This window comes from Alosa alosa, chromosome 19, assembly GCF_017589495.1.
Source record: "Alosa alosa isolate M-15738 ecotype Scorff River chromosome 19, AALO_Geno_1.1, whole genome shotgun sequence".
Lineage (NCBI taxonomy): Eukaryota > Metazoa > Chordata > Actinopteri > Clupeiformes > Clupeidae > Alosa > Alosa alosa.
Window position 1 is genome coordinate 20,633,058 of NC_063207.1, and position 26,423 is coordinate 20,659,480.

At 47.2% G+C, this 26,423-nt stretch overlaps 1 protein-coding gene across 1 annotated transcript in view; it reads left to right on the forward strand.

The window, feature by feature from the left end:
* The window catches only part of ralgapa2 (Ral GTPase activating protein catalytic subunit alpha 2), a 112,830-nt gene that overhangs the window by 81,813 nt on the left and 4,594 nt on the right, over positions 1-26,423 (forward strand). The window contains 3 exon segments of the mRNA XM_048270721.1: positions 373-531; positions 3,357-3,484; positions 23,867-23,991. Of these exon segments, the coding sequence (XP_048126678.1) occupies positions 373-531; positions 3,357-3,484; positions 23,867-23,991 (412 nt within the window).

Genomic DNA, 26,423 nt, shown 5'->3' on the forward strand with positions numbered 1-26,423 from the left:
TTTGGGCTGACTCTCAGCAATTTCACATGCTCTACAACCCACCTTGAAGAATATCTAGTGGGGTGCCTTGTTGGCCACGTCTAGAAGAAAATTTGGCCATGAAATACATCTTGGGGGCAGAGGTAGCACAGTGGCTAAGGAGTTGGGCTAGCAAAACAGTAGCCTGTAAAGTTGTGGGTTGACTGCCACCGTTGTTCCTTTGAGCATGTTCACTTAAACCTGAGTGGCTCTGGGGAGATTGGCTATTGTAATAATTGACATACAAGTTGCTTTGTATAAAAAAGTGTCACCCAAAAAGATAGTTATAAGTACGTTTTTCTTCCCATTGTTCTGTCATCGAGTTTGATTTGTTTACCATCTCATTTGTGGCAGCTTCGTCACCTGGGAAACGACGAGGTCCACATTGTATGGTCTGAGCATACTAGGGACTACCGACGTGGAATCATCCCCACCGACTTTGGAGACGTGCTCATCGTCATCTACCCAATGAAGAACCACATGTTCTTCATCCAGATCATCAAGAAACCACAGGTAGGTGTCTGCCTCATCCCATCAAACATCAAATATCTCTCTAACATCTCCTTGCAAAAGCCAAGTCCACTACACTGACTGAACCTTCTTTTTGAACTGACCATGAGCTGTATGCTCAGTAAATGTATCTATTTATTTGCTGTTAAAGATAGAACATTGACGTATCGCATCATCCTCTACATACCGATCATCATGCTTTACATGCTTATATAGAAGGTTTCACCGCAGTAGGTCATGAGCCAGGCTGCCAAAAAGCATCCTTTCAATTTTCCCAGAGGCATGTACTCACGTAACAGGTGAGAAAGATGTCTGAAACGTGGTGTCTGGGGCTGGAGGGGGGGTAGTGGTGGCTCATCGGAGGAGCTGCGTGTCTGCCTCCCCTCTATGATGTCGTCCGAGTCGCCTCGGCCTAATGGCCCTTGCTTTGGTCTGAGTCCATTACCTGCCGACACAGTGCTGGCATCACTGGCGTCTGTGGCGGCGACGGCCCGTCTTGCTTTCATCTGTGCCACTCTCCGCTGTTGGCTCTGTTTGACTGCTGGTGGGTCAAAAGAGCCCAGCGCTGCTTGGAGCTGGGAAAGGTAATTTCAGGCCGTGAGCCTTCTGTCAGGACAGGGTAGAAGCTCCATGCCACTTGCCAATGTGCCCATTTTATGTGAAAAGGTCAACAATATTTTTTTTTTTTTCTGGACCTCACTTAAGCGTAGATGAAAGCACAATGGTTTATATGGCTCTCAAGAATGAAAGGGATGGTGTGTGTTGCCTTTTCTACATGCAGGGAAAGTCATATGAAATATTGTCTTGCCTTTGGGCAGTGCAAAGGTATTAAGAGTAAGATAATAGTTCATCGTAGTCTTCAGAGTACAACTGATGAGATTGACTAGTTTCCAGTGTAACAGGAAGAGTTGGTCTCAGCAAAGATTGTTTTTCTAACATGCAGTCATCAGAACCTCAGGCACAATCTGATTCCTTACAGTAACTAAATCTGAACGCCACTCAGTCCTGCACATTCACTCCGCAAAAATAAATCACACTTGTCAATTTGTCTCGATCTCCTACTCCATCCCCTACTCCTGCAACTTTTGTGTATTTAAATGAGTGTGTGCATAGTGTGTGTTTATTTTTGTGTGTTTATGTTTGTGGGGGGTAATGAGGTGTGTGTGTGTGTGTGAGTTTGTGCATGACTGTGTGTGTAGTTGATATGGCCTCCCTTGAACAGAATTCCACAAAACGTGGCATGCATTCAGAGGGTGTCATAATGATCCTTCCCTTCAAATTTTGTGTAGTTTTTTTTACCTCATTTTTGCCTTTTCATTTTTTTGCTAGGTGGCGCTACACCTCAAATGAGTGGATATGGGATGTGTTGACATGGCCCCTGGAGACCAACATACCAAAATAAATTGGTCATCCTAGGCCCCACGGTTCTTGAGATATTCACAGAAAACTGTGTCAGGCCTATCATTGTTTCGGGGGGCCTGGTGCGGATGATGGATCAAAACGAAAAACAATGGTTCCTTGTCATCCTTGTGTGCCCACCAAGTTTCGTGCAGCCCGGTCTTTCAGTGTCCTGGGAATCGTTGACACAAAATTACTGAAGAAAAGAAAAAAAAATCCGGCAGAAAAAAACCTCTTCGCTTCGCTAGTGCGGCAGTTATAATAATCCTTGACTGGATTTATAATCCATGACTAGAATTTTTCAATCTCAGCCTTTATTTAGATTTAATTTAGCAGATGCTTTTATCCAGAGTGACTTACAGAATGTAGAATAGAACATTCAAGCTACAGTGCAGAGGAGACATCAGCTAGGAGTTACTACTGCATCAGTCAATAAATACTATTAATAGAAGATAAGAGTGCAGACATAAGTACTGGTCAAATTGTGGAGGGGGAGAAAGTGGTAGAAGGAGGTAGAGGAGGGAAGAGAGAGAGGAGGTAGAGGAGGGGCCTTATATGCTGAACCATGCAGTAGCCTGAAGAAGTTTGGGTTCAATTCCTGGCTTCCACCGTTGTGCCCTTGAGCAAGGCACTTAACCCTGAGTTGCTCTGGGGAGAATGGCCCTTGTAATATAATTGACATATGTAAGTTGCTTTGGATAAAAGTGTTTTCTAAATTGATAAATGTAAATGTGAAAATATGTCACTTCCCTCTTCCAAAGCCGCCATGCCCCTGCCCCCGCTATGATGCTGGTTTTAGACCAGTGTTCACCCCTGTCAGACACCCTCCCCGCAGGTTGGAGCCTGACCTGGAGCCTGTCCTCGAGAGGGCTCCTGATCAGCAGCACTAATGGGAGGAATTCCCCCTGCTCCCTCCCTCACCTCCGCAGTTATCGGCTCCTCAACGCAAATAGCTCCCATCTGATCTGTTCAATAAATGTCAGCCCAGAGAGCGGAAGTCTGTTGGGTCGTATCGACAGTAATTACTTTACCCTTGTTTGTCCTGTCACACACATTGATCTCTGGAGTACAAGTGAAGGTGTGAGTGTGTGTGTGTGTGTGAGTGTGTGTTAGGGGATGGTATATGAGAGAGAGAATGTTTGCTTTAATGTTTGTGTGTGCAGCTGGAGGATCGGTTGCTACTCTCCCGTCATTGAACACAACAACAGTGTGCCGTCAATATTTAAATGCATTTGGTGAATTATTGATGAGTACATACTGTTGTAAGTGTAATTTTCCATGTTAAAAGCTGATGTCATTCAGGCAGAATGAGGCACAACATGATCATCAAGGTCCAGTTTCTCACCTCTTCTCATTGTTTCTCCATCTCTCTCTCTCTCTCTCTCTCTCTCAATCACTCACTCACTCTCTCTCTGTCCTGTCTTCCACAGATTCCGTTTTTCGGGCCTCTGTTTGATGGTGCCATCGTCACGGGAACGCTGCTGCCCAGCCTGGTTCGTGCCACATGCATCAACGGCAGCCGAGCAGTGAAGTCCAGACTCATGCTCTACCAGAGCTTGTATCCTATCAGACACTCATGACCTGACCTGACCTGACCTGGTAGGCCACAAGGAACCGATACATCAAATGGATTTGTCATGCTTGCCACCTGAAATTGCTTTGTGATCAGTTTTAGCCTAATTGTATGCCTATGGGTCTCTGGTCATGCTGTTTGACAAAAGGAAAGTGTCAGAAAGCCGTTTGTAGATGGTTTGGATACTGGCTTTCATGATGTCAGTATCGTGCGTGTGTGTGTGTGTTGTGAAAGAGAGATTGTGTGTGTCATTGGTTTCTTCCCCGGAGGCATCTGTATATCATTTAAGTCACAGATGTCTACCAGAGGCTCTCTCTCTCTCTCTCTCTCTCTCTCTCTCTCATTCTCTCTCTCCCTACCCCCTCTCTCTCTCTCTCTCTCTCTCTCTCTCTCTCTCTCTCTCTCTCTTTCTCTCTCCCTACCTCCCCCTCTCTCTCTCTCTCTCTCATTCTCTCTCTCCCTACCCCCCCCTCTCTCTCTCTTTCTCTCTTTCTCTCTCCCTCCCTCCTTCATTCTCTCCCTCTCTCCATACTCCCTCTCACTCTGTCTTCTGTCCCTTGTGTATATTGTAGGCCAACAGTGACCCTGCCATACTTGATGTTCTTAGGCCAGTGTGAGACTTGCCTTCCCACAGGCTCCTAGTGACAGGTTCCACATTTGAGTTATCAACAGGCTCTTCCCCCAGGGAATGTCTCTTGTCACTGCTACCTATAGGCCATACAAGTTTCATTTACTGGCTGTCTGAATGTGTGTTTGTATTTGTGTGCGTGTGTGTGCGTGTGCGTGTGTGTGTGTGTGTGTGTGCGTGTGTGTGTGTGTGTGTGTGTGTGTTTGTATTTGTATTTGTGAGCGTGTGTGTGTGTGTGTGTGTGTGTGTGTGTGGTGCGTGTTGTGTGCGTGTGTGTGCGTGTGTGTGTGTGTGTGTGTTTGTATTTGTGAGCGTGTGTGTGTGTGTGTGTGTGTGTGTGTGTGTGTGTGTGTGTGTGTGTGTGTGTGTGTGTGTGTGCGTGTACAGTATGTGTGTGTGTGTGTGCGCACGGGTGTGTGTGTGCGCACGGGTGTGCGTCTGTGTCTGTGTGTGAGTGTATGTATCATGGTGAAGGGGGGTTTGAAGCCTACTCACATCTTAATGTGTCTATGGGGGAAGCTCCATTTTCACAGTTATAACAAAGAAAAGCTTGGGCCTTATGAATAATTGATCTGTTTTGGACCCAAAGGCTACTCCCATTTGTTCCTGCGTATTTGTCAGAAGAACAGCTGTTTTACAGTACCTTCTTTATCACCCCTCTTTTTTTCTCTTTCATCTCTTTCTTTCCTCATCATCTATCTCTCTCTCTCTCCCTTTCTCTCTCTCTCTCTCTCTCTCTCTCCTACCCTTTTCCATCTGTGTGCTAAGGTGATTACGTTTTTTTTTCTTCTGAATAGCACAATGACAGTGTATCTTTAAGACTATTCGGTGTTTTGAGGGGAGATGATCCTTTTCCTCCTCATCATCTTTTCCTCCTTTCTCTCTCTCTCTCTCTCTCTCTCTCTCTTCCTTATCCTCTGTCTCTTTCTTCTTCTCAATCTATCACTGTCCTCACAATGGCCTTGCCAGCTTCGGTCAGCTGCCTGGTTGTGCGGCGGCCTTCCAAGGTAATTAGTGTAATATTGCTTCAAAGGGAATCCTGGCGGCCCCTGTCGTGTCCGCACAAAAGGGCCGCGCAGTGCCAGGCCGGCCCCAGACCAGGAGCCTCCTGGGCCCTGCGCCCGCATGAGCTGATGTGGATGGGGCCTCAGCTCCTGGAGCTCAAAACTGATGCTTGAGAGATCAGTAGAGGCTAATTGGATTTCATATTGAGAGTTGACCACCAGTGCCTAGCTTGGGGGATGTGTGCGTGTGTGTGTGTGTGTGGGGATGAGGAGGTGGTTGTGGTGAGGCGTAGAGAATGTGTACCAGTATATGAGCAGCTTCTTCTGTTGAGCTGTCTTCCCTCCAATAGCTGTGGGTGTGTGATTTTGTATTTGTGTGTTTTTTTTCTGTGTGTTTTTTATTGTCCTCTTATCCTTTTTCCACTCAACAAAGTCATCTCAGCCCCTGCCACAGAGATGTTGTGTTATTCCCCAGCCCTTAGTGTGGGCTAGAGAGAGAGAGAAGAAAGAGAGAAAGAGAGAGAGAGAGAAGAGGAGAGGGCCCTACCTATGGTCACTATATTACCTGGCCCTTTGAAATGGCACAAAATGTGTCCCTCTGGTATTGATTGAGCTCCAGTGGCGGCACAAAAACAAAGGCGTCCGCTGTGAGTTTGAACCCATGTGGGACATGGGGCTCAGGTTTATCCATCTGGACAGGCGTCTGCCGCTCTTGCTCACTGCCCAGCTCCCAATTTTTTCAGGAAGGAGGAACAGGCAGGCAGGGGAAGTGGGGATGAGCTCCACACACGCCATGTCGATGTGAATCGTTTACAGTTCTCTGCAGGCCAGGGCCCGGGCACTTGTTACGTTGTCCTGGACTTGGGCCTTTTCTCTCCAGCGCCTTTCCCGTCTTCTGTTAAGCGCCCGCCTCCTCTCTCGTCTCCTGTTGCCTAGAGATAACTGCAGCCATGATTTTGGTGATGTTTGTACATGAGAGAGGTATCGGTGTGAATAATGTTGTTTGTTTGTCTGTATTTGAATGTGTGTGTGTGTGTGTTTAAATTGTGGATGGTGTGAGATTGTCTGTCTGTCTGTGTGTGTGTGTGTGTGTGTGTGTGTGTGTGTGTGTGTGTGTGTGTGTGTGTGTGTGTGTGTGTTTAGAATTGTGGATGGTGTGAGATTGTCTGTCTGTCTGTCTGTGTGTGTGTGTGTATTTATGGTGTGTGGGTTTGTGCATGTATCGCTCATGCGGTTTGATTGTTAAATGTGTGTGTGTGTGTGTGTGTGTGTGTGTGTTGTCCTGTGTGGGATGGCAAGAGACTCTGAGTCTAATAGGGAAGACAGAGGAGTGTTGACCTTCAGGCTGCCCGCTGCCTACCCTTGGGAGGGAATCGATGTGGACCAGCTCCTCCACCTCCTGTCCTCCATCCTCCCTCTCTCTCTCTCTCTCTCTCTCTCTCCTTATCCCTCTGTCTCTTTCTTCTTCTCAATCTATCACTGTCCTCTAATGGTCCTTACCAGCCAGTCCAGTTGCCTGGTTCAGGCAAGGGCGGCCTTCCAAGGTAATGAGTGTAATATTGTTTCAAAGGAATCCTGGCGCCCCTGTCGCAGTCCGCAACAAAGGGGTCACAGAGTGCCAGGTCGGCCCCAGACAGGAGCCTCCTCTGGCCTCTGCCATAGGGGCTGATGTGGATGGGGCCTCCAGGCCCCTAGACTCTTGTTCAAAGAGAGATCAGTAGAGGCCAATTGGATTTCATATTGAGAGTTGACCACCAGTGCCTAGTTTGGGGGGGATGTGTGTGTGTGTGTGGGGATGAGGAGGTGGGTTGTGGTGAGGCTTAGAGAATGTGTACCAGCATATGAGCAGCTTCTTCTGTTGAGCTGTCTTCCCTCCAATAGCTGTGGGTGTGTGATTTGTATTTGTGTGTTTTTCTGTGTGTTTTTTTTTTGTGTCCTCTTATCCTTTTTCCACTCAACAAAGTCATCTCAGCCCTGCCACAGAATGTTGTGTTATTCCCCAGCCCTTAGTGTGGGCTAGAGAGAGAGAGAGAGAGAGAGAGAGAGAGAGAGAGAGAGAGAGAGAGAGAGAGAGAGAGAGAGAGAGAGAGAGAGAGAGAGAGGAGAAGTGGCCCTGCCCCTGTGGTCACTATATTACCTGGCCCTTTGAAATGGCACAAAATGTGTCCTCTGGTATTGATTGAGCTCCAGTGGCCGGCACAAAAAAACAAGGCGTCCGCTGTGAGTTTGAACCGCGGGACATGGGGGCTCCAGGTTTATCCATCTGGACAGACGTCTGCCGCTCTTGCTCACTGCCCCCGCTCCCAATTTTCCAGGAAGGAGAACAGGCAGGCAGGAAGTGGGGATGAGCTCACACCCGCCATAATCGATGTGAATACGTTTACAGTTCTCTGCAGGCCAGGGCCCCGGGCACTTGTTACGTTGTCCTGGACTTCGGGCCTTTTCTCTCCGCGCCGCCTTTCCCCGTCTTCTGTTCGCCGCCCCGCCTCCTCTCTCTCGTCTCCTGTTGCCCTAGAGATAACTGCAGCCATGATTTTGGTGATGTTTGTACACATGAGAGGTATCGGTGTGAATAATGTTGTTTGTTTGTCTGTATTTGTGTGTGTGTGTGTGTGTGTGTGTGTGTGTGTGTGTGTGTGTGCGTGTGTGTGTGTGTGTGTGTGTGTGTGTGTGTGTGTGTGTTTAAATTGTGGATGGTGTGAGATTGTCTGTCTGTCTGTCTGTGTGTGTGTGTGTATTTATGGTGTGTGGGTTTGTGCATGTATGCGCTCATGCGGTTTGATTGTTAAATGTGTGTGTGTGTGTGTGTGTGTGTGTGTTGTCCTGTGTGGGATGGCAAGACTCTGAGTCTAATAGGGAAGACAGAGGAGTGTTGACCTTCAGGCTGCCGCACTGCCTACCCCGCAGGAGGGAATCGATGTGGACCGCGCTCCTCCACCTCCTGTCCTCCCATCCTCCCTCTCTCTCTCTCTCTCTCTCTCCCTCCCTCCCTCCCTCCCTCTCTCTCTCTCTGTCCCCCCCCTCTCTCTCACCCTCGCGCATCCTTCTTCTTCGAGCCCAGATCAATAGCCATAATCTGTTCCTGTCCGCAGCCAGCCAGGCGAGACCAGCGCTTTTAGGTGGCCTGATGGGTGGCGCATGAGGAAGAGGAGGGCCGGCAGGCAGGAGGAAGACGAAGGGCTGGAATTGATGCCATCCTCCAGAATAGCTGGACTCCACCGCATGCTTATGAACCAAAGAGTCTCAGAGGAGCGTGTCGGTGGTCTGAGTGATCGTATTGGGTCCTGGTTTTGATGAGGTGGTGGGGTAGTTATGAATACTACTGTATGGAATGTCAGGGCAGGCTTGGAGGATAGTCCTCGCTCTGTCTTTCATTTGTGGAGTGTTAACACTTAACTCCCCTCTTCATTTCACCACACGCACCATCCATCTGTCCTCCCTCATGCACACAATGTCTCATTCCGGGTTGTACCTCTTTCATTCTCTCTCTCTCTCGTTCTCTCTCGTTCTCTCTCGTTCTTCCCCAGCCCTATGCCTTTGGTTTGTCTCCAAATTGCACTGTCCGCCCATCTAATGACTCTGAGGGGGGCTAATCAGATTGAGTCGTCATTAGCTCACATTGACGCCATTGCGCACTGGGCTGCGGTGGGCTGGTTTGTGTCTGTGTCCTCTGCCGGCCCCAGCCCTCCACTCTCACTCTCTCTTTATCTCACTCTCTCTCTCTCTCTTTATCTCACTCTCTCTTTCTCACTCTCTCTCTCTCTCTCTCTCTCTCTCTCTCTCTCCGGCTCATCCTCTGAGCCAAGTGGCCGATGAGAGACGTGTTTGCGGGCGCATGGCTAATTAGCGGACTTCCTTCCTCTGAAAGCTTGCAGAAGCGTCGTGGAGCCCTGGCTGCTCACTGGTGGGCGAACTCACAGGAACTCAACGAGCCTTCTGCTCGCCTCTATTTGCTCCATCTACAATTAGTCATCAGTCCTTAGTTGCATAAAAGTGCTTTCTGTTTGGAAACTCTCCGAGTGAGAAAGCATCCGTCTACTTTACACAGCATCCCCAATCTGGAGTAATTCCATCTGCTTTACCCAGCATCCCCAATCTGGAGTAATTCCATCTGCTTTACCCAGCATCCCCAATCTTGAGTAATTCCATCTGCTTTACCCAGCATCCCCAATCTGGAGTAATTCCATCTGCTTTACCCAGCATCTCCAATTGAGTAATTCCATCTGCTTTACCCAGCATCTCCAATCTGAAGTAATTCCGTCAGCTTGACAAAACACTTGCCTCCTTTTTTTAAATGAAACATTTGAAAGTGGCGTCAGTAAAGCTAGTAGTAAAGTCAGTCATACAGCCTCAGCTCTGCAAGGAAGAGCTCCACACGGCAGCAAACCCGCTGTGCCAGGGTGCCCTCTGTGACTGTGCTTGTTGTGCCAGTGTGCTTGTTGTGCCAGTGTAGTTCAGTACAGTTTTGCTTTCTGACACAGCCGAGCACTGCATGTGCCCGGAGACCTGGCCACCAATGTGCAGTCCCAGGGAATTTTTATTAAGGGAAGAGCGAGTAGTAACACTCTCACACACACACACACACACACACACACACTGGGACATCACACACACACACACACACACACACACACACACACACACACACACACACACACACACACTCACATGCACACACACACACACACACACACACACACACACACACACACACACACACACACACACACTCCCCCGCCTCACTGTGGCCACTCTAATCCCATCACCACTGTAGCATACTGCCGCCTCGGCTCCTCTGCTCGGCCGTGGCCCCCCAGCCACCAGCTGTTCACAGAGGCTCCAGGCATTGGCCAATGTGTTCATATCACTGCCCCCCCCTTCTCTCTCTCTCTCTCTCACTTAGTCTCTCTCACTCCCTCTTTTCTCTCTTTTCTCTTTTCTCTCAGCCATGTGCACAAAATATTTCCTGTTTTCCTTTTTTTCTCCATCTCTCCTTTTCTCAGAAACACACACAAACAAACATTTCATCTCTCTACCTCTCTCCCTTCTTTTCTCTTTCTTTTCTCTCTCCCTCTCTTTCTCTCTCTCTCTCTCTCTCTCTCTCTCTCTCTCTCTCTCTCTCTCTCTCTCTCTCTCTCTCTCTCTCTCTCTCTCTCTCTCTCTCTGGTCTGTCAGGTGTGGTCCTGGCCCCTGCCTCTGAAGGGGTTAGGCTGGCCCATATGGCATATGGTGTCTCGCTACTGCTGCTGCTTCATCTGAAATGCACAGGCCCCCCCACTCAACCCTCTGCTCTCCTCACTAATGCAGGATGACTCATAGCATTACTCGCTTTTCTCCCCCCCCTTCTCTCTCTCTCTCTCTCTCCTCTCTCTCTCTCTCTCTCTCTCTCTTTCTTTCTTTCTCTTTCTCTTTCTTTCTTTCTCTTTCTCTCGCTCTCCCTCAACCCTACATCTGCCCCCCCTTGCCTCCCCTTGCCTCCCCAAACATTCCCTCTTTCCTCTCTCTGCTCTTCTCTCTCTCTCTCTCTCTCTCTCTCTCTCTCTCTCTCTCTCTCTCTCTCTCTCTCTCTCTCTCTCTCTGCTCTCTTCTCTCTCCGTGATGCCTCTAATAAAAGGCACCATCCATGCACAGAAACACACACACATATATGCCAACACACACACACACACATACGTACACACAAGTGGCAACCCCCAATGAGGTAAACACCATCATTGATGCACAGGTAGTGAGAGAGTGTGTGAAGGAGTAGAGTGACAACAGAAAAGGCTAATTTGAAAAACAGGTGTGCCAGTGTGTTTGTGTGTTTGTGTGTGTGTGTGTGTGTGTGTGTGTGTGTGTGTGCGCGCGTATGTGTGTGCGTACTTGCAAATTTGTTTTGTGTACATGTGTGTGGGTGTGTGTGTGTGTGTGTGTGTGTGTGTCTCCATTCAGTCAGGTAGTTATATGGGAAATTGCTTTTATTAATCCATTATGATTCTTTTATTGGAGGCAAAAAAACATTTGATTGCTCTTCTGTGGGTATTAGAATTTTGATGTCGGCAGTCTCCCTAGTCCCACTGTTTTCTCCCTTTAGCAATTTCTAATGAAACCTCCAAAGATTTAGCTCTTCTGTATTTAGCCAAAACCCTTATACCCATACAGTACCCTTAATGCTTCCCTACTACATCAACATTATTTTTTTATTTTTTTATTTATATGTTTTACATATTAGAATATGCAGAGTGAAACAGAACTGGAAGAGTTTCCTCTGTGCTGCGTCTGCATCTTTAAACTTGAACCCCACCCCCTTTTTTTCTTTTCTTTTCTCCTGCTTTCACACAAAAAAAGAAAGAAAAAAAATCTCCCTCAAGCATTCATGCCTGACATCTGTCCATTTTCTGGCTTGGGAGTGAATGGGTGAGCGGTTGCCAGATCTCAGCGGGATTCCCCTCCTCCCACCCTGGCACCCCTCCCTCTCTCTCTTTTTTTTCTTTCAGTTTGAGAGGGGTGGGCTGAATACGAGGGGACGTGTGAGGACTCGGGGTAAGGTTACCACTTTCATTAGGACTCGCTCAGGAGTGAAACACACGGGGGCAAGTCAGCGGTATTTAATCTGCCGCTAACCGTGAACCTGACGCAGGAAGCGGCGCTGCGTCTGCCTGTATGAGCCTGCACACTGACAGATGCTCTCAAAACCCAGTGTCTTTAGCAGAAAGACAAAGACAACAAAACAAAAACACATTTACAATTATGACAGGTCTCGTTCACATTTCTCTGGCATCCACATCAGCCACAGACAAGTAATGAGTGTAGTTGTGTTAGCGACATAAAAAAAAAGAATGTGATGTGTGTCCCTACTCGGATTCAGTCAGACAGGCTTTGAAGGCTGGGGGGTGTAGCCTTCAGGAGTGGAAAAAAAATGGAAGAAAAATAAACACGAGTGAAGTTGGGAGTGTCCGTGGAAGTTGGGGTCCTCCTCCTGCTGAGTGAGTGAGTGAGCAAGCATGAGGCCCTCCATTGTGAGACTGCCTGACTGACTGGCCGCTCGTAGAGAGGGAGAAAGGGAGAGAGAGGGATCGAGGCGTGGGGGCTGGCCCGGCGTTAATTGTGATTGATGTGCGTGTGGGTTGAGTGCGAGAGCCCGCGCAGCGAAACGCAGCCTGTCGGCTGGAGCTTATTAGCATCCGGCTAGTCCCTTCCATCTGCTCCCCCCAGCCCTGTTTAATTAATGAACTCTCCCTCCCTCCCTCCTCCTCTCAGCTTTTACCACAGACAGGCTGCCTGCTCTGTGGTAAAAGCTGTTCCCCCTCTCAGGTTATCCAAATGGATGTTGTTCTTGTTTGGCTCCCACAATGGCTGTGTTCTCATTGATTAGTTCTGTGGGTACTTTTGTGCACCCCCAAGCCCCCACCTCTTACTTCGCTTTGGCGTCTTTTGTTCATGGCAGCTTAAGGGGGAGTGTTAATGAGGGATCCTGGCAAGCCCTGGCACTCTGACTATGGGAATGTGTTTGTATGTTTTCTCTCTGTCAGTGTGTGTGTGTGTGTGTGTGTGTGTGTGTGTGTAGGAGAGAGAGAGGCTGTGATATCTAGAAAAAAACTTGAATTTTAGTGGCTCCAGTGGTACTGTTGCTGCAGTCGGTACCTATTGTAAGCCATCAATTAAGTTGTTTATTTCCTTTGCTTTTGTTGTGTGTGCTCTGAGTGTTCCTGGGTGAAGTGTGTTTGTGATATCTGGATTTGTATTTTAGAATATAATACCTCGAGCAATCTGTCATTATGTTTTTAAGCAGTGTTACTGGACTATCTCTCTAGGCCTAGTGTGTACAATGGACCTCCACACATGAAAAATGCCATATAATCCGTACAGCTACACCTATATACATATACCTATCCGATACCTCCTTCAAGGTACCTCTTTCGCTCAATGGTGTTTTAAGCCCCCACCGTCGACTTCAAGGCAGCGCTGCGACCGTCGACTTCAAGGCACCTAACCCTAACCCTAACCCTTGCCAAACCGTAGTGCCTTCCATGCAGCGCTGCCTGGAAGACGACGTTGGGGGCTTAAAACACCATTGTGCACCTCTTTCCAAAGCTTGATAATCTTCCTCCCAGTTCCTTTTTTGGCATCACAGGTCACTGGTGGAGAAGGTCACTGTGGCCATTCAGACCAGAAGCGCGTCTTCTGTCCTTTTTTTGTTCCTCCTCCCACCTTCCGTCATTCAATTAGCAACTGAAGAGGAATTAGTTGATTATTTATAAGTTGCGCATTAAAATGCCACTCTTAACAGTTCAAAGGCAACACCGACTCCTCGACAGCCCGCGCTTGATTGTGTCCAGGGCCACAGGATACCCTTGTGGCGGGGGCATTTGCATCTTAAGCGCAAAATGGAATTTTCAGCGTCGATGGACAAACAAAAAAAACAAGCGGGATCAAAAAAAAAGAAAGAAAGAAAAGAAAAAAATGTACAATGCCAACATAAAAGTGTGCATCGTGATTCTTTTATTTGTCCAGCGTGTTGTTGTTTTGCTTGCGCCCAGCACTCCTTCTCAGAGGTTGCCGCCCTTTGATGTGGTAATAGGACGGCTTGGCGTTCTGGAGTGCCAGACCTCACTTTGGTCACAGCGGAGAAGCAACGGTGCGTGTGATGGGACTGTCCAAGGCGAGTCCCGTCAGACCTCTTCGGACTGGGAAGAGAATTGCATGAAAAACAAAACTTTAAGTCCAATTCACACAAACACAGAGAGGAAATTTACTTTTGGGGTTTTGCTTTTTTTTCTTTGTTTTTGTAATTGTTTACGATATCTTTAATCCTAATTCATGTCTAAAACCTGATATTCCGATCACTTGGCATCCAATCACTTGCGTTTTTTTTTTTTCCTTCTGATTTTTTGAAGTTCCATGACTTTCTTCACTGAACGCCAGTTGATATTCAGCCACACATTATTTTTTGTTGTGGTCAGACCTCTGCCTCACTCTTCCAGCGGTAGCCCCACTCTCCTCCTCAATGGTCCTTTCTCTATGGCGTAATTTTATCTTCCGTAGCAACGCTCTTCTCCTTCTGTCTTGTCTTTCCTGGACAGCAGACGGAGGATGTTTGGCCATGAAGCAAAAGCACCTAGCCTAGCTTTTCATTAGCATGTTGTACACACATCTTCATTGGCTGCTGTATGCATACATAGCTGCTAATTGGTAATTGTTTTTTTTTTTTTTTGGGGGTTAGCAAATCTATAGCTATTGTCATTTAGATGAAGCTTATTCATGCTTGGATTTCAGAGTCAGGGATAGAAACTAGAGGGAGAGGCTTTATGTTTTTTTTTTCTCTGCTACTGTATGGGGCTACACCCTCTTGTTTTTGTCCTCTTCCTCCCCCTCCTCCTAAAATGCTGCCAGTCTCCCACTTTCCCCGACTTTCACAATGTCTGTGGAGATGCTGCGCCACTTCACTCAACTCGCACACTCTCTGTCCTCCCATCTGGTCTGTGTCCCCAGAAAACAGAAAAGCCCCCATTATTACCCGGTGGCCCTGCACCCGCCTGCCCGCCTGTCCGTCGGCTCCACAAGAGGCCCGGCCCCTCAGAAACACTAACCAGGCCTTTTCCGAGGGAGGGACCCGGCAAATATAGTTGAATTATCTCCCTTCTTCTTTTTTCCCCTCCTTCCATCTCTTTCTTCTCCTCTGTTCTTCTTCTGCTCTTCTCCCGAGATCTGCCTTTGCTGGGACGAGCCGGAGGCTGCATTGTCTCATGCGCCCATAAAAGGCACACTGTCTGTGGGTGCCTGAATAGGCTCCATGCAGGCGGATTGGGGGCCAAGACGGACTTCTGATTAACCCTGAAGTGACTAGCTAATGTTATTGAAGGAGGACCACCTGGCGGGGATGGGGGGTTTTGGCGAGGGGGGTGTTTGTGTGTGTGTGTGTGTGTGTGTGTGTGTGTGTGTGTGTGTGTGTGTGTCTCTGTGTGTGTCTGTGTGTCTGTGTGTGTTTTGGTGGGGGGTGTGGGTTTACAGTCAGCTGCCACTGAAGGCTCCCAGTATGCAGGAGGACCAGGTGCCAGGCTTCATCCCCTTTCTAATTGTTGCTGTGTAATAGTGCGCTTGACTGCACAGTCTAGCTGGAGGCGAGGATTACATTTTAGAAGGAGAAGAGAAAAAGGGGGAATAAAGGTTTGTGCACACACAGAAGTTTAACACCACCACCCCCTCCCCCAAACACACACACACACACACACACACACACACACACGCACACACACACATCTTAGGACACCTCCTCCTTTCTGCTCATCAAGTAGGCTTGGTCTTCCCTCCTTAGCCAAATCTTTGTTTCTCGATTTAACAGAAGAGCTGGTGAGTGAAACGGTGACAAATACACATGCAACTGCAAGAGCATTGTATTTGTACACCTCCTTTTTTCCTCAGAAATATATTCCTCAGAAGTTGGTGGAAATCCATTTGGAAAGACATTGTTATATAGAACCTGAGCCAATTATGGAACATGCATCAGTTCCCTCCAATAAATATGCATTAGTAAAAAAAAAAAAATAGCTTCCCTTTTCCCTACACACTCTTCATCCCATCCTAAATACTGTATAACAACTATGTAGACATGACCCTAAGCAAAAGCCAAGCTGTGAATCCTATTGCTAGCCTTGCCGTTGCCAAGTCACTCCATTCCTCGCATGCTTTAAAGACCACCAGGCCAAACTGAGGCGACTGACATTTTTGCTCGGGCTGTTCACTCGCATGCCCCTCTGTGAGGAGTGTGAAACGGAGAGTGTGTGACAGAGAGGCGAATTTGGCGTGTGGCGGACATTTCTGAGCACATTCCACAGACGTCATTAACATATCAGGCAGACTAAATCAGAGTTGTTAATATCTCTAAACATTCAATGGGGCATAGCACTGAAGGAGGAGAGCTATGGAGCTGTTTTTTGGTGAAAGTTGAAAGTCAGAATGTTTTAGGACCCCCTCAGCAATGAAGATAACTACCGATTATTTGTTTTCTTTTGAATCATAGTGGTAGGACATGCAGTAGTATGCAAAAAGTATACTTTGTGTACTTTGAAATGTTGGCAGACTGTGTGGCTCGATTAGTTTCTCTTGCAAGCTTACTTAGGCATTGGTCTTCATGTGGACATAAGCTCAGAAAATGTGATAAATTGATGCAAGAGCCACTTGAACGTGGTTGACCTCTGTCTGTATTGCAGGCACTGATAGCTTTTGTGTCCTGCGCCTCGTCTGCTGCTATAACAATGCAGACATCCCAGCCGGTGTGTGTTTACTCCCCTGCCATAGCAACAGATGCTTGTCATAGAATTCCCTTCTTTCAAAAAAAAATCACTAGGTGCTCTAGTTGGATCCTTCAGCAGTAAAATACAAGAGATTGTTCAGACCTTATATATATCTATGGTTCAGACATTGTTGCATTTACATGCAAATAGCACGTCCAGTATAATAATATAGCTTGTCCTTCCTATAGCCTATAAAATACCAAACATTATTCTCACTGAAGTGTTCTTTTTATTCTGTTCACCTATATTTCCCATAAATGTCCTCTCCTTTACTCATATATATGACCATGGTGTGATCCCAATTCTACCTTATTCACTGAAGAATCCCAGCTTGGCCTTTTACTTTGCTACAAGCTACAAGAATTTCACTTTGCTACAGCAGAATAGTCATACAATACATTACATTGGGATCATATCTACTGGTTTGATCGAGCCAAATTTCTATGTGAATTGTCCCTAAAACATTTTAGACATTGCAAACCTGTACTTGGACCATTTGGAAAGAGGTGCGCAATGATAGGCAGTGGATATAAAAGAAGATGGCATCTTAATGCTGCACATGGATCGAAGAGGATGACTTGGCGATATATATATATCACTAAGTGGAGTCATCGGGAAGTGGAGCTCGAACTCTTTTGACCTTAGCACTCAACTGAGTGGCTGGGTGTCATGACCCGAAGTAATGCAACAGCGGGGCCAACAGAAGTTACGAAACCTGTCGCCCTTAAAGTTGTTGAAAATGTGCGAACAAGCCCTAGCCTTTGTCACCATGCACCCGATCAATATTTGGTCTCAGGCTTTTGTGGGTGCGCGATCGTGGTAACGACACATGCGTGATTTAGTGTTTTCACAAATCACCTTCCAACGGCGATAACAGGACTGGTCTGCCCGTCCTTTGTGGGAATCCGGACGCGGGTGTGATGTCACTCTCGTCGCTAGCTGTCGGCACGTCTGCACCCCTCCCCAAAGGGGATGGATGAGAGGTGAGACTGGCGTCTCCATATCCAGCCCTTTTTCCCCGAGGTTCAATTAACCTGTTCTTACATACCCCCACCCACCCTGCCACCCCCACTCTGTTCCCCCACCTGCCTCTCCACAGACTTTCCCACTCTTGAGCCTAATGAGGCCTGCTGTTATAGTAAAGAGCCTCTCCTCCTCCTCTCCTCCTCTCCTCCTCTCCCCTCCCCCTCCCTCCTCCTCCTCCTCCTCCTGCTCTTGCGAGCTGGAGGGCCGAGCGCGGACAGTGTTTTGCTGATTTCAGCCCGTCCGTCTCCTCCACTGCGGGTGCGTCCACCTCCACTCTATTAGTTAGTTCCGTCTCGCTCGTCATCTCCGCAATCATCCGTTCGATCGGAGAACATGAGACCTAATGAGTCTTAAGGGGCCGAGGCTGCGGCACATGGGCGCGCTCAGTCAGCTGGGACCGGGCAGGTGCATTGTTCCACTCGCCCAGCACAGGAAAATGGCTGTTATCTCCATCCCTCCCTCTCTCTCTCTCTCTCTCTCTCTCTCCTTTTTATTTGCTCTCCTAGACTGTATTCCTTCATTTCCACACACCATGTCTTCTGCTGCCTCTCTCTTCTCTTTTATTCTCTTATTCCACCTCTCTCACTCTCTGTCGCTGTCTCTGTCTCTCTCCATTTTTTTTTCCCTCCATAATCACCTCACACCTCCTCCCCGATCCTTCCGCTGGGACGGGCTTCGCGCCTCAGGCCGCCACTGCGACAACAGGTAGCCAGACGCCCAGAAGTTCTCCAATCAACACCTGCCAACCTCCGGGCTGATGCCGGCAGCCCCGCCGTCTCACACGGGCTGTGACTGTTGACACTCCTCCGTCCCTCCCCTCTCCCAGCTGTCCTTCCTCTCCTCCTCCTCTCTCTCCTATTCCTCTTTCTCTCCTTCCGGTGCGCCCCCCCACACACACACACACACACACACACACACACACACACACACTGTCCTGTCCTCTTGTGTGGCACAATGTCTGAAGTGTCATCTCCACCTGCTCGAGCCAGTGCTCATGCATTAAGGTTTTTTTCCCCCCTTCCCATCAAGGATCCAGCATGGCAATAGTGAGGTGTTGTAGCTGCCGTTATGTGTGCGGGTCACAGCGGCGTCTCTAGCCTGGCCCCATCGCGGAGGTGGCACTGTCTGCCCATGACTTTCGGCTCTCTCGCTGTCGGTGCCTCATTAAAAGCCGCTAAAGGAGTGAGATTCATTAGAAGGACGTTGTGGCTCTCATTACGGCTGGCCAGAACATTCCATTCAGGCGAGCCAGACACGCGCGGTATGCCCATTCCGCCTGCACCCCAAAAGCCTTTTTTTCCCACCGAAATCACACAAATTACCTCTTGCTCCACCCTCCTCTCTACCAAGGTCAAGCTGATTGGTAGAGGTTAATGACTGACACTCCTGAGCTTGAGAGGAGGTCAAGCACATTTCAGAGACTCTCCACATCAACTTCAGCCACTCTTGAGGCAAAAGGAGTAACAAGACAGAGGGAAAGTGAGGGGTGGGGGAACTAACTTAACCCCCATTGGGAAGCATCTTCATTTAAAAAAAACATTTCCTCTTCCCTCATTAGACTCTTTGACTCCCTTTATTTTCTCAAAGCTGTCCAGAAAAGTGGTTGAGGTTCAAAAACAGACACGCTGCTGTGTAGGTCTGGCGTTAGTGACTTGATAATGTCTCGCGACGCCTCAGTGGTGCCGGACCTCTCGCTGCTGGGAGGCCGGATGACCCTGAAGGCTTGGACAGGCCGCCTTCGTGGTGTGATGGTCCCCGCCTCGGCTAATTGACCTGGGGCTTGGCGTAATCCTGGCCCCTGCTGCCTGGTTGGCTTTTAAAAACGCATTTCCATCTCCCTTCTTACCCCCCCCCCCTCTCCTCCTCAACACCTTACTCTCTCGCCTCTCCTCTCGTAGACGCCAAACCTCCCAAATGCAGTGAGGGGCTCTCTGGTCATCTTTATATGCATGTGGTATGAATAGCATTTCCACGGCTTCAAATCAGTTGAGAATAAGCCTTCATTTTTCTCTATGTGATTTGTGTGTGTGTGTGTGTGTGTGTGTGTGTGTGTGTGTGTGTGTGTGTGTGTGTGTGTGTGTGTGTGTGTTTAGGTTTTTTTTTCTTCTGCTAAGCGCTAGTGACTATAGGACTATATGATGTAATTGTTTTAGATATATGTCTTAATCATAGACACAGGCGCATTGTGGACGCTGTGAATCTGTGCAGTCCAGTGCTTCGGCTCAGCCCCCTGAGAGGTTCCTTTGTTTGTGTGTTTTTGTGTGTGAGTGTGAGTGGACACAAAGGGAAGTGTGGAGGGACAGTTCAGAAGGGGTCCCCTAGGATGCGCCCGGCCTGAGCAGACTGTTAATAAGGGGCCATCTGAGACCCCCTATACACCACACCACTCCACCCGCTCACCCCGACCCTCCACCCTCTGGCCCTCGGTCCTCGCTCACCTTGAACATGGCCACGGTTGCCCCCTGACCTTGGCTTTGATGCGTCAGAGTGGCTGACCCCCCTCACACACACACACACACACACACACACACATTTGCACACACACACACAATTCCCCACTGGCTGCACTGGCCATCCCTACCATCTGGACGAGTGACATGCACACAATCCCGCTGTCCTATGCCTTCCCACACACACTGACACCTCACTCAAGCGCACACACACACACACACACACACACACACACACACACACACACACACACATGCATACATACATGCAAATCATTTTTGTCCCTTTTCCCCTTATAACTGGCTCCATAGAGGTTGTGCGATGACTCTGAGGTTGGCTGGTAGCCCGTTGGTCTTGCTTAATGTGCTTCTGGAGTGGACGTCTCACCTTATGTGCGTAAGGCACAGGACAGCGTCTGCTAAGCCAGTCCCCAGCATTCACAATGAGTCATTGCTGTCCCTAAGGGCCCTGCTTTATCTGAGCGGTAATTCATTCCCTTTGTCACCTGGTGCACCCTGGGGTGGCCGAAAGGGGAAGGCAAGGAGAGTGGGATGAAGAGGGATGGAGGTGGGGAGGAAGGGAGGAGGGTTGAGAGGAGAGGAAGAGGCCCATTATCTGTTAAACCCCTTGCTCTTCAAAATGCTTAGAAGTCACTTTCGTCATTAAGTGGATTTAAGTCATCTCTTTTTTTCTCTCTCCTTTTCTCACTCCTCCATAACGGGGTCATTATGGTTCCTTTCTTCCTTCTCTTTTCCCATCTTGCCAGACGCTGACCTCTGTTTTCAGCGAGGTCATCACATTATTTTACATAGCAGGGTGTTGTTGTTTTTTTTCCGTCCCGCTGTTGTTAAATCTGTTCAGGTTTAAAGACGTTCTGTGCTGTTGCATTTTCCAGTCTTTTCATACGACCTAGAAGTTATTTTGCTGGGAGCGCTCTGCAATATTTCCTGTTAAAGAATTGTATGCACATGGTCACTCATAGAGACATGTGGTTTATGATTGAGTGTGTGAAGATGCTTCCCAGGAAAATCCCTTCTCGCATGCTTCATTTGGCTGTTGCCCACAGATGGTTCAAGGTTGACGGAGCTTACTGGATAACTGGGAAACCCCAAACTTATTCGCACCTTCTGTCAGGGTGTCAGGTCATCCTGGACTTCCCATATAGAGTGGCTCACTCAAAAAAAAAAGAGAATAAATGGGGAAGTTAACTACAATATTAGCAGTTGAAGTTTTCTTCCCTATGCTGTATGTCACATAGATTAAATAGCTTTGAGAATCTATACATTCCCATACCATAGATATCGCCTGGTCTAACACAACGTTCTATTAAACGTAAGACTATTCACTCCTGACTTCCTTGTAAGTCTAGGTACTGATCGCTACCTAATATAGCTGGGTCAGGTTTGGACTTGACGTTGGTCCAGTGTGGCTAGTAGCAACATAAGACACACAATAAAGTTGTGTGTATGGATGCTGTGCTTAGGTCAGTGGAATGTGCCATGCGATGCGTCACCTTCTTTAGTGTGTCTAGTCCGTAGATTGAATTACCACGCTCAGTCCGCAGTAACCTGTGTGCCATTTGCATTTGTCAAGTGGAACATGCTGTACCCAGTATGTGCTGCGATTAAAGACAAACAGGGTCGGACACACACACACACAGACACACACACACACACACACACACATACACACATACACACACGGTTGTGAGGATGGGCAAGAGGAACAAATCAGGCAGATGCATTACAGGGACTGAACTGTGCATTTATTCATCATTTGGTGGGCCAAAGGGAGTGATCAGGATTAATTTATTTCTAGTTGTTTGCCTCTGTTCAATCCTGTTTTTTTTCCTTTGTATATCTCTCTCTCTCTCTCTCTTTTTTTTTCCTTTGTATATCTCTCTCTCTCTCTCTCTCTCTCTCTCTCTCTCGGAGGGCATTGGAAGGCCCAGCTGGAGTCAATATTTGCTCTAAGAATCTCAATAACAGGCCACGCTGCAGTCATCTGCATCTCCGATAATGGAGTGCCATATGGCTCTGTTGACCCAGTGCGATTCTGGGTTGTTGCCGTTTCGCTAGACTTTTTCTTCCTCCCTCTCTGTTTTTGTTCTTGTGTAATTCCTCACTCGGTTTGTCACCATTATAAAGTGAAGTTGATCATTTGTTGATGTATGAAGGCAGGGATTCTCACTTTATGGTTAGCCAAAGCTAATTACTCAGTGTAATTTAATCCTAGATTGCCATAGTTGCAAATGTGTGAATGTTCTCTCTTGGATTTCAATCAGGGAAAAGCTTCTAAATGACTAGATAAAATAATGATGAAAACATCGCATAAGAATAGCTGTTCCTATTGACTTTCACATACACTAGTGTGTGGTTATCCTGTGTGCTGGTGTGCCCACCTGTTGACTTTTAAATTCAAACAGCAAAGTGTTCATCATGTTATTGTCCCTTTCCTGTCATTCAGGATTTGATAGCCTCTTCCATATTTCTCTCTCTCTCTCTCTCTCTCTCTCCACTTCACTCTCCCTCCCCCTCTTCCATCTCTCCCTCCATCCTCCCCTCCCTCCTCTATGTGCATGTTGATGGAGGCAGAAATGGAGGGAAGCAGATTGCTCCCCTCCCTGTGTCCAGGCCTCAGGCTCAGGTGCTTGTCAGTGCTGGGCTGAGACAGACCCTTTCAACAATTTGTCACGGCTGCCTCAGCCCCTGCTGCGCCGGCACGTGGCCGCACCGCTACACACACACACACACACACACACACACACACGTTTGTCAACCAGACAGGAACTGTGGATCTGACAGCTCGGCCATGGTGGAGTAGTGGGGCCTTGGCAACAGCCTAGCACCATGCAGCATAAGCAGTTTCCATAATGAGGCAGGAATGGCATCAGTAGGTCCCTTTAGAATTTCAGCAGGCAGGCGTGCGGCTCCACTCTGGAGCGCCCTGGCAGGCTATTCATTAGACAACACAGTCATCAGGAGTTCAAGCCTGAAATGGATTGCCTGCGGCAGAAGTCTTTCACTTTCACACTCTCTGCATGTGTCTACACACATCCACAAAGGAATGCCAAAATATTATACACTCTAAAAGTTTTACATTGAGTGGAGATATGTTTAAAATGTGTTGTTGAGACTGGAACTGACTATGAAAATCATTGGGGGTTTTATACTGTGCTTGCCATAACTGAAATAATATTTGTTGACCTGGTAGTTGTTGTGGTATTATTTTCTCTGTATTATATCAAATAATACAGACCACCTTGTGTATGATTGATGGATCCTTTTATGAGTTGTTATTGCCTGTCTTTTAAAGCAACACCAAAGAGTTTTTTGTACCTTAAAATAATGTTTCCAAAATTCCAAAATTGTTTCCCTGGTTCATCAACTCGTAACAGGGTGATCGGCACTTCTGCATTTGCTTCGCGGCCCTCTATCGGCTATAACCGCACTATGAAAGTTTGCCAGATCGGTTAGCGGGTTTGTAGTTCGATGGAATGAGACATACGAAACTACAAATTTGACTTGCATGATGTCGCAATACATCGTACTTTCATAAAATCATCATATTCTACCTTGTCTATGGACATCGTTATTTGCAAAGCCGTTGCTGGATAAACAAATAGCGTGCGTGCGACAGAGGAAAAGTTATTTGGTGTTGCTTTAAATACTGATTTAAAATTTCATCTGTGTGAAATCCCCTACCTATAGCACAAGGAATTTGTGTATATCTGAAATTATCTCTAGGCATTTCTATTCTTAAATGTGGAAAGTAGAATGGTCCAAGAATTGAGCCAAGTGGAACTCCAAAGTGTTTTTCTGCTCTATAGTTGTGTATATAATTCTCTATATAATGCTCTATAATTCTGTTTCTATAATTGATGTAATAATAGTTTATCTATTACTGTACATTTTGTGCTGCTTTTGATTTTTTTATGTTTATTGCTGAGCTGACATACAGTGATTCCTTAATTCACACTAAGCTATGAGGAGCGGGCACTGTATCTTGAGGCTATCATCCAGAACCATCGTGAAGTCATGACCTTTGAGGACTTTGCCTCCCAGGTGTTCTCCCCATCGCCTATGTACTATACAATGAGTACCACAGGTAAGATCATGTCTTGATCCTCCTATTGCTTTCCTCCTTCTCATACCCTATCCCTCTCCCGTTTTACCTCTGTCCTCATTTAGTCTAATATTTACTCCAGATGTATCTTGATCACCAGATATGTCCCTGTATTCCCTGTGATCACGATATGTGCATCTTTTGCCTTTGGTTCAGTGTGTTTGTTCTGAGTGGGGGGCACATTATACAGGACTGATAAGTGTCTGAGACGGGAGGCTGCTGGGTCCATTTCCATAATGACTCTTTCCTTTTTTTTCCCCTGAAATCTGGGGAGAATCAACACACTGACCCTCTAAGACCCCGTCACAAACCAACATGCAAAGCAGCCAGGAGAGTCACAAGGAGGAGAAGCGTACACACACACACACACACACACACACACACACACATACATACATGTGTGCACACACACACACACACATACACACCTACATAAACAGAGACCAAAGATAACCAGACTGGCTGTCTTGCTAAAATGTGTGCTTCTGATCAAGGAGTAACAACTGTGTCTTTGTCTTTGCTAGTGCTTAACCTGCTTAATAGTGCTGCATAGTGAAGCCCAGATCAGTGTGTCCGACATGAAAGTGTTAGACTGCAGAGTGTAATCAAGCTTTAATGCATGCGCCCCCTCTCGGAGTGTAGGAAATTCATTTTAAACAGCTTTTTGTTATTGAAGGCCAGGGGCGAATAGATTTGCAAGCATTATTGCTTGGTTTAGTGTGTGTGTGTGTGTGTGTGTGTGTGTGTGTGTGTGTGTGTGTGTGTGTGTGTGTGTGTGTGTGTGTGTGTTGCTTGTCTTTTTCTCTGGGTATTTTTTTTTTTCATGTTAGTGTTTTCTTATATTAAGAGACTGTATGAATAGATCGGTTAAGAGTAGATCTGAATAGATCAGTCATCCTTCTTTATTACTGGATATTAGTAATCATAGCAGTAAATAATGGCTACCAACAAAATGCATGGAGTTTTAAATGGAAGACATAGTCACATATTTTTTTTTTTTTTTTTAAACACAAATTGAACACAATAAATAACATTTCAAGAAGCCTGTAAGACCTTGTAGTAATTATGGTTATGGGATACCAGTCTTTGAGGTGTCCTTGGATAGGAGTGTCCACCTTATGCATTATCTTCATTGTGACCAGTCAGTAGCTGTGAGCACAGAGGCGAAAAGCACATGCAAGCATGTGATAATTTCCAGAGGTACCAAGGCAGCTGGTAAAAAAACCTACCTTAATCCAGAAACATTTCTGAGATTTCAACATCGTCCCAGTAGAGATAGTCGATTTTTAAATCTCATGACATTCAGGCTGTGGAGCAGTGTACGAGTTTTTAGACCATTCTAACAGCTACTGACTTCCAACAGTTCAAAATGTCTAGCCCACTCAGATGAGCCCATGTGTCATGCTATAGGTGTGTGTGTGTTTTGTGTGTGTGTGTGTGTGTGTGTGTGTGAGCGAGATGGTGAGAGAACCCTAGAGTGCTAAGTAACCTAGAGTGATAAGAGTGCTTAGCTCTGATCCTAATGCGTGACCCATGACAGTGTGCAGACGTTGGCCAGGAATGTTGTGGAGCGTGGAGTATCCCTGGGCCCGCTTGGACTGTAGTAAGCTCTCTGCCTGCTTCCTCAGTTAGGCATGTCACCCTCCACCCCCACCCCACCCCACTCCCCCAGCCTTCAACCCTAAAGCCCCAGTCACCCAACCCACCTCCAGCCTCCTGTCTCCAAGCCAGTGACCTCTCCACGTTTCACTGCTTTCCTGCATGTCCTGTGAAGTCATGTTTTAATAGTGATTTTATTTATTATTTATTTAGCATTTACTCACTTCTTCTGTTTTTATGTATAATATTGTGGCAGCAAACGTGACCTTTTTTCCCTCCATCATTGTGCAGTGACTGACTTCATGATTGCAGGCTCCTGTTGGGTCTGTGTTCACTCAGCAGAGAGTGGTGGCCAGAGGAGGCCAATACTGAGATTTACACACACACACGCACACACATATACACACACAGCCAAATTCATTTAAGTCCCCAATACCAGGATCTTTTTAACCCACTGCCATTTTCACTCTGCTGTGCTATTGTCCCTGCCTTTATTGACTGTGGCTATTTTGGCTGATTTCTCTCCTACTGCTAAAGTGTCACAGTATGTTAGTAAGACAACTAGAATGAGTAGAGACTGTGTGGGGAGACGTTTCTCTCTGAAGGGACGGCCGACTCGGAGGGATTGTTTCTACTCACACTGGCGCTCTGGGTCTTTCTGCCGCGTGTGGTGACGTTGTTCTCTGTGTTTTAGATTCCATCCACAGCCGTAACAGCTCCTTTGTTGACGTATTTGTTTTTGCTGTTGTTGTTTTGTGACGTGATCTAACCATGCAGCCCACCTTCCTCTCCTCTTTATCCACCTTCCTCTTCAT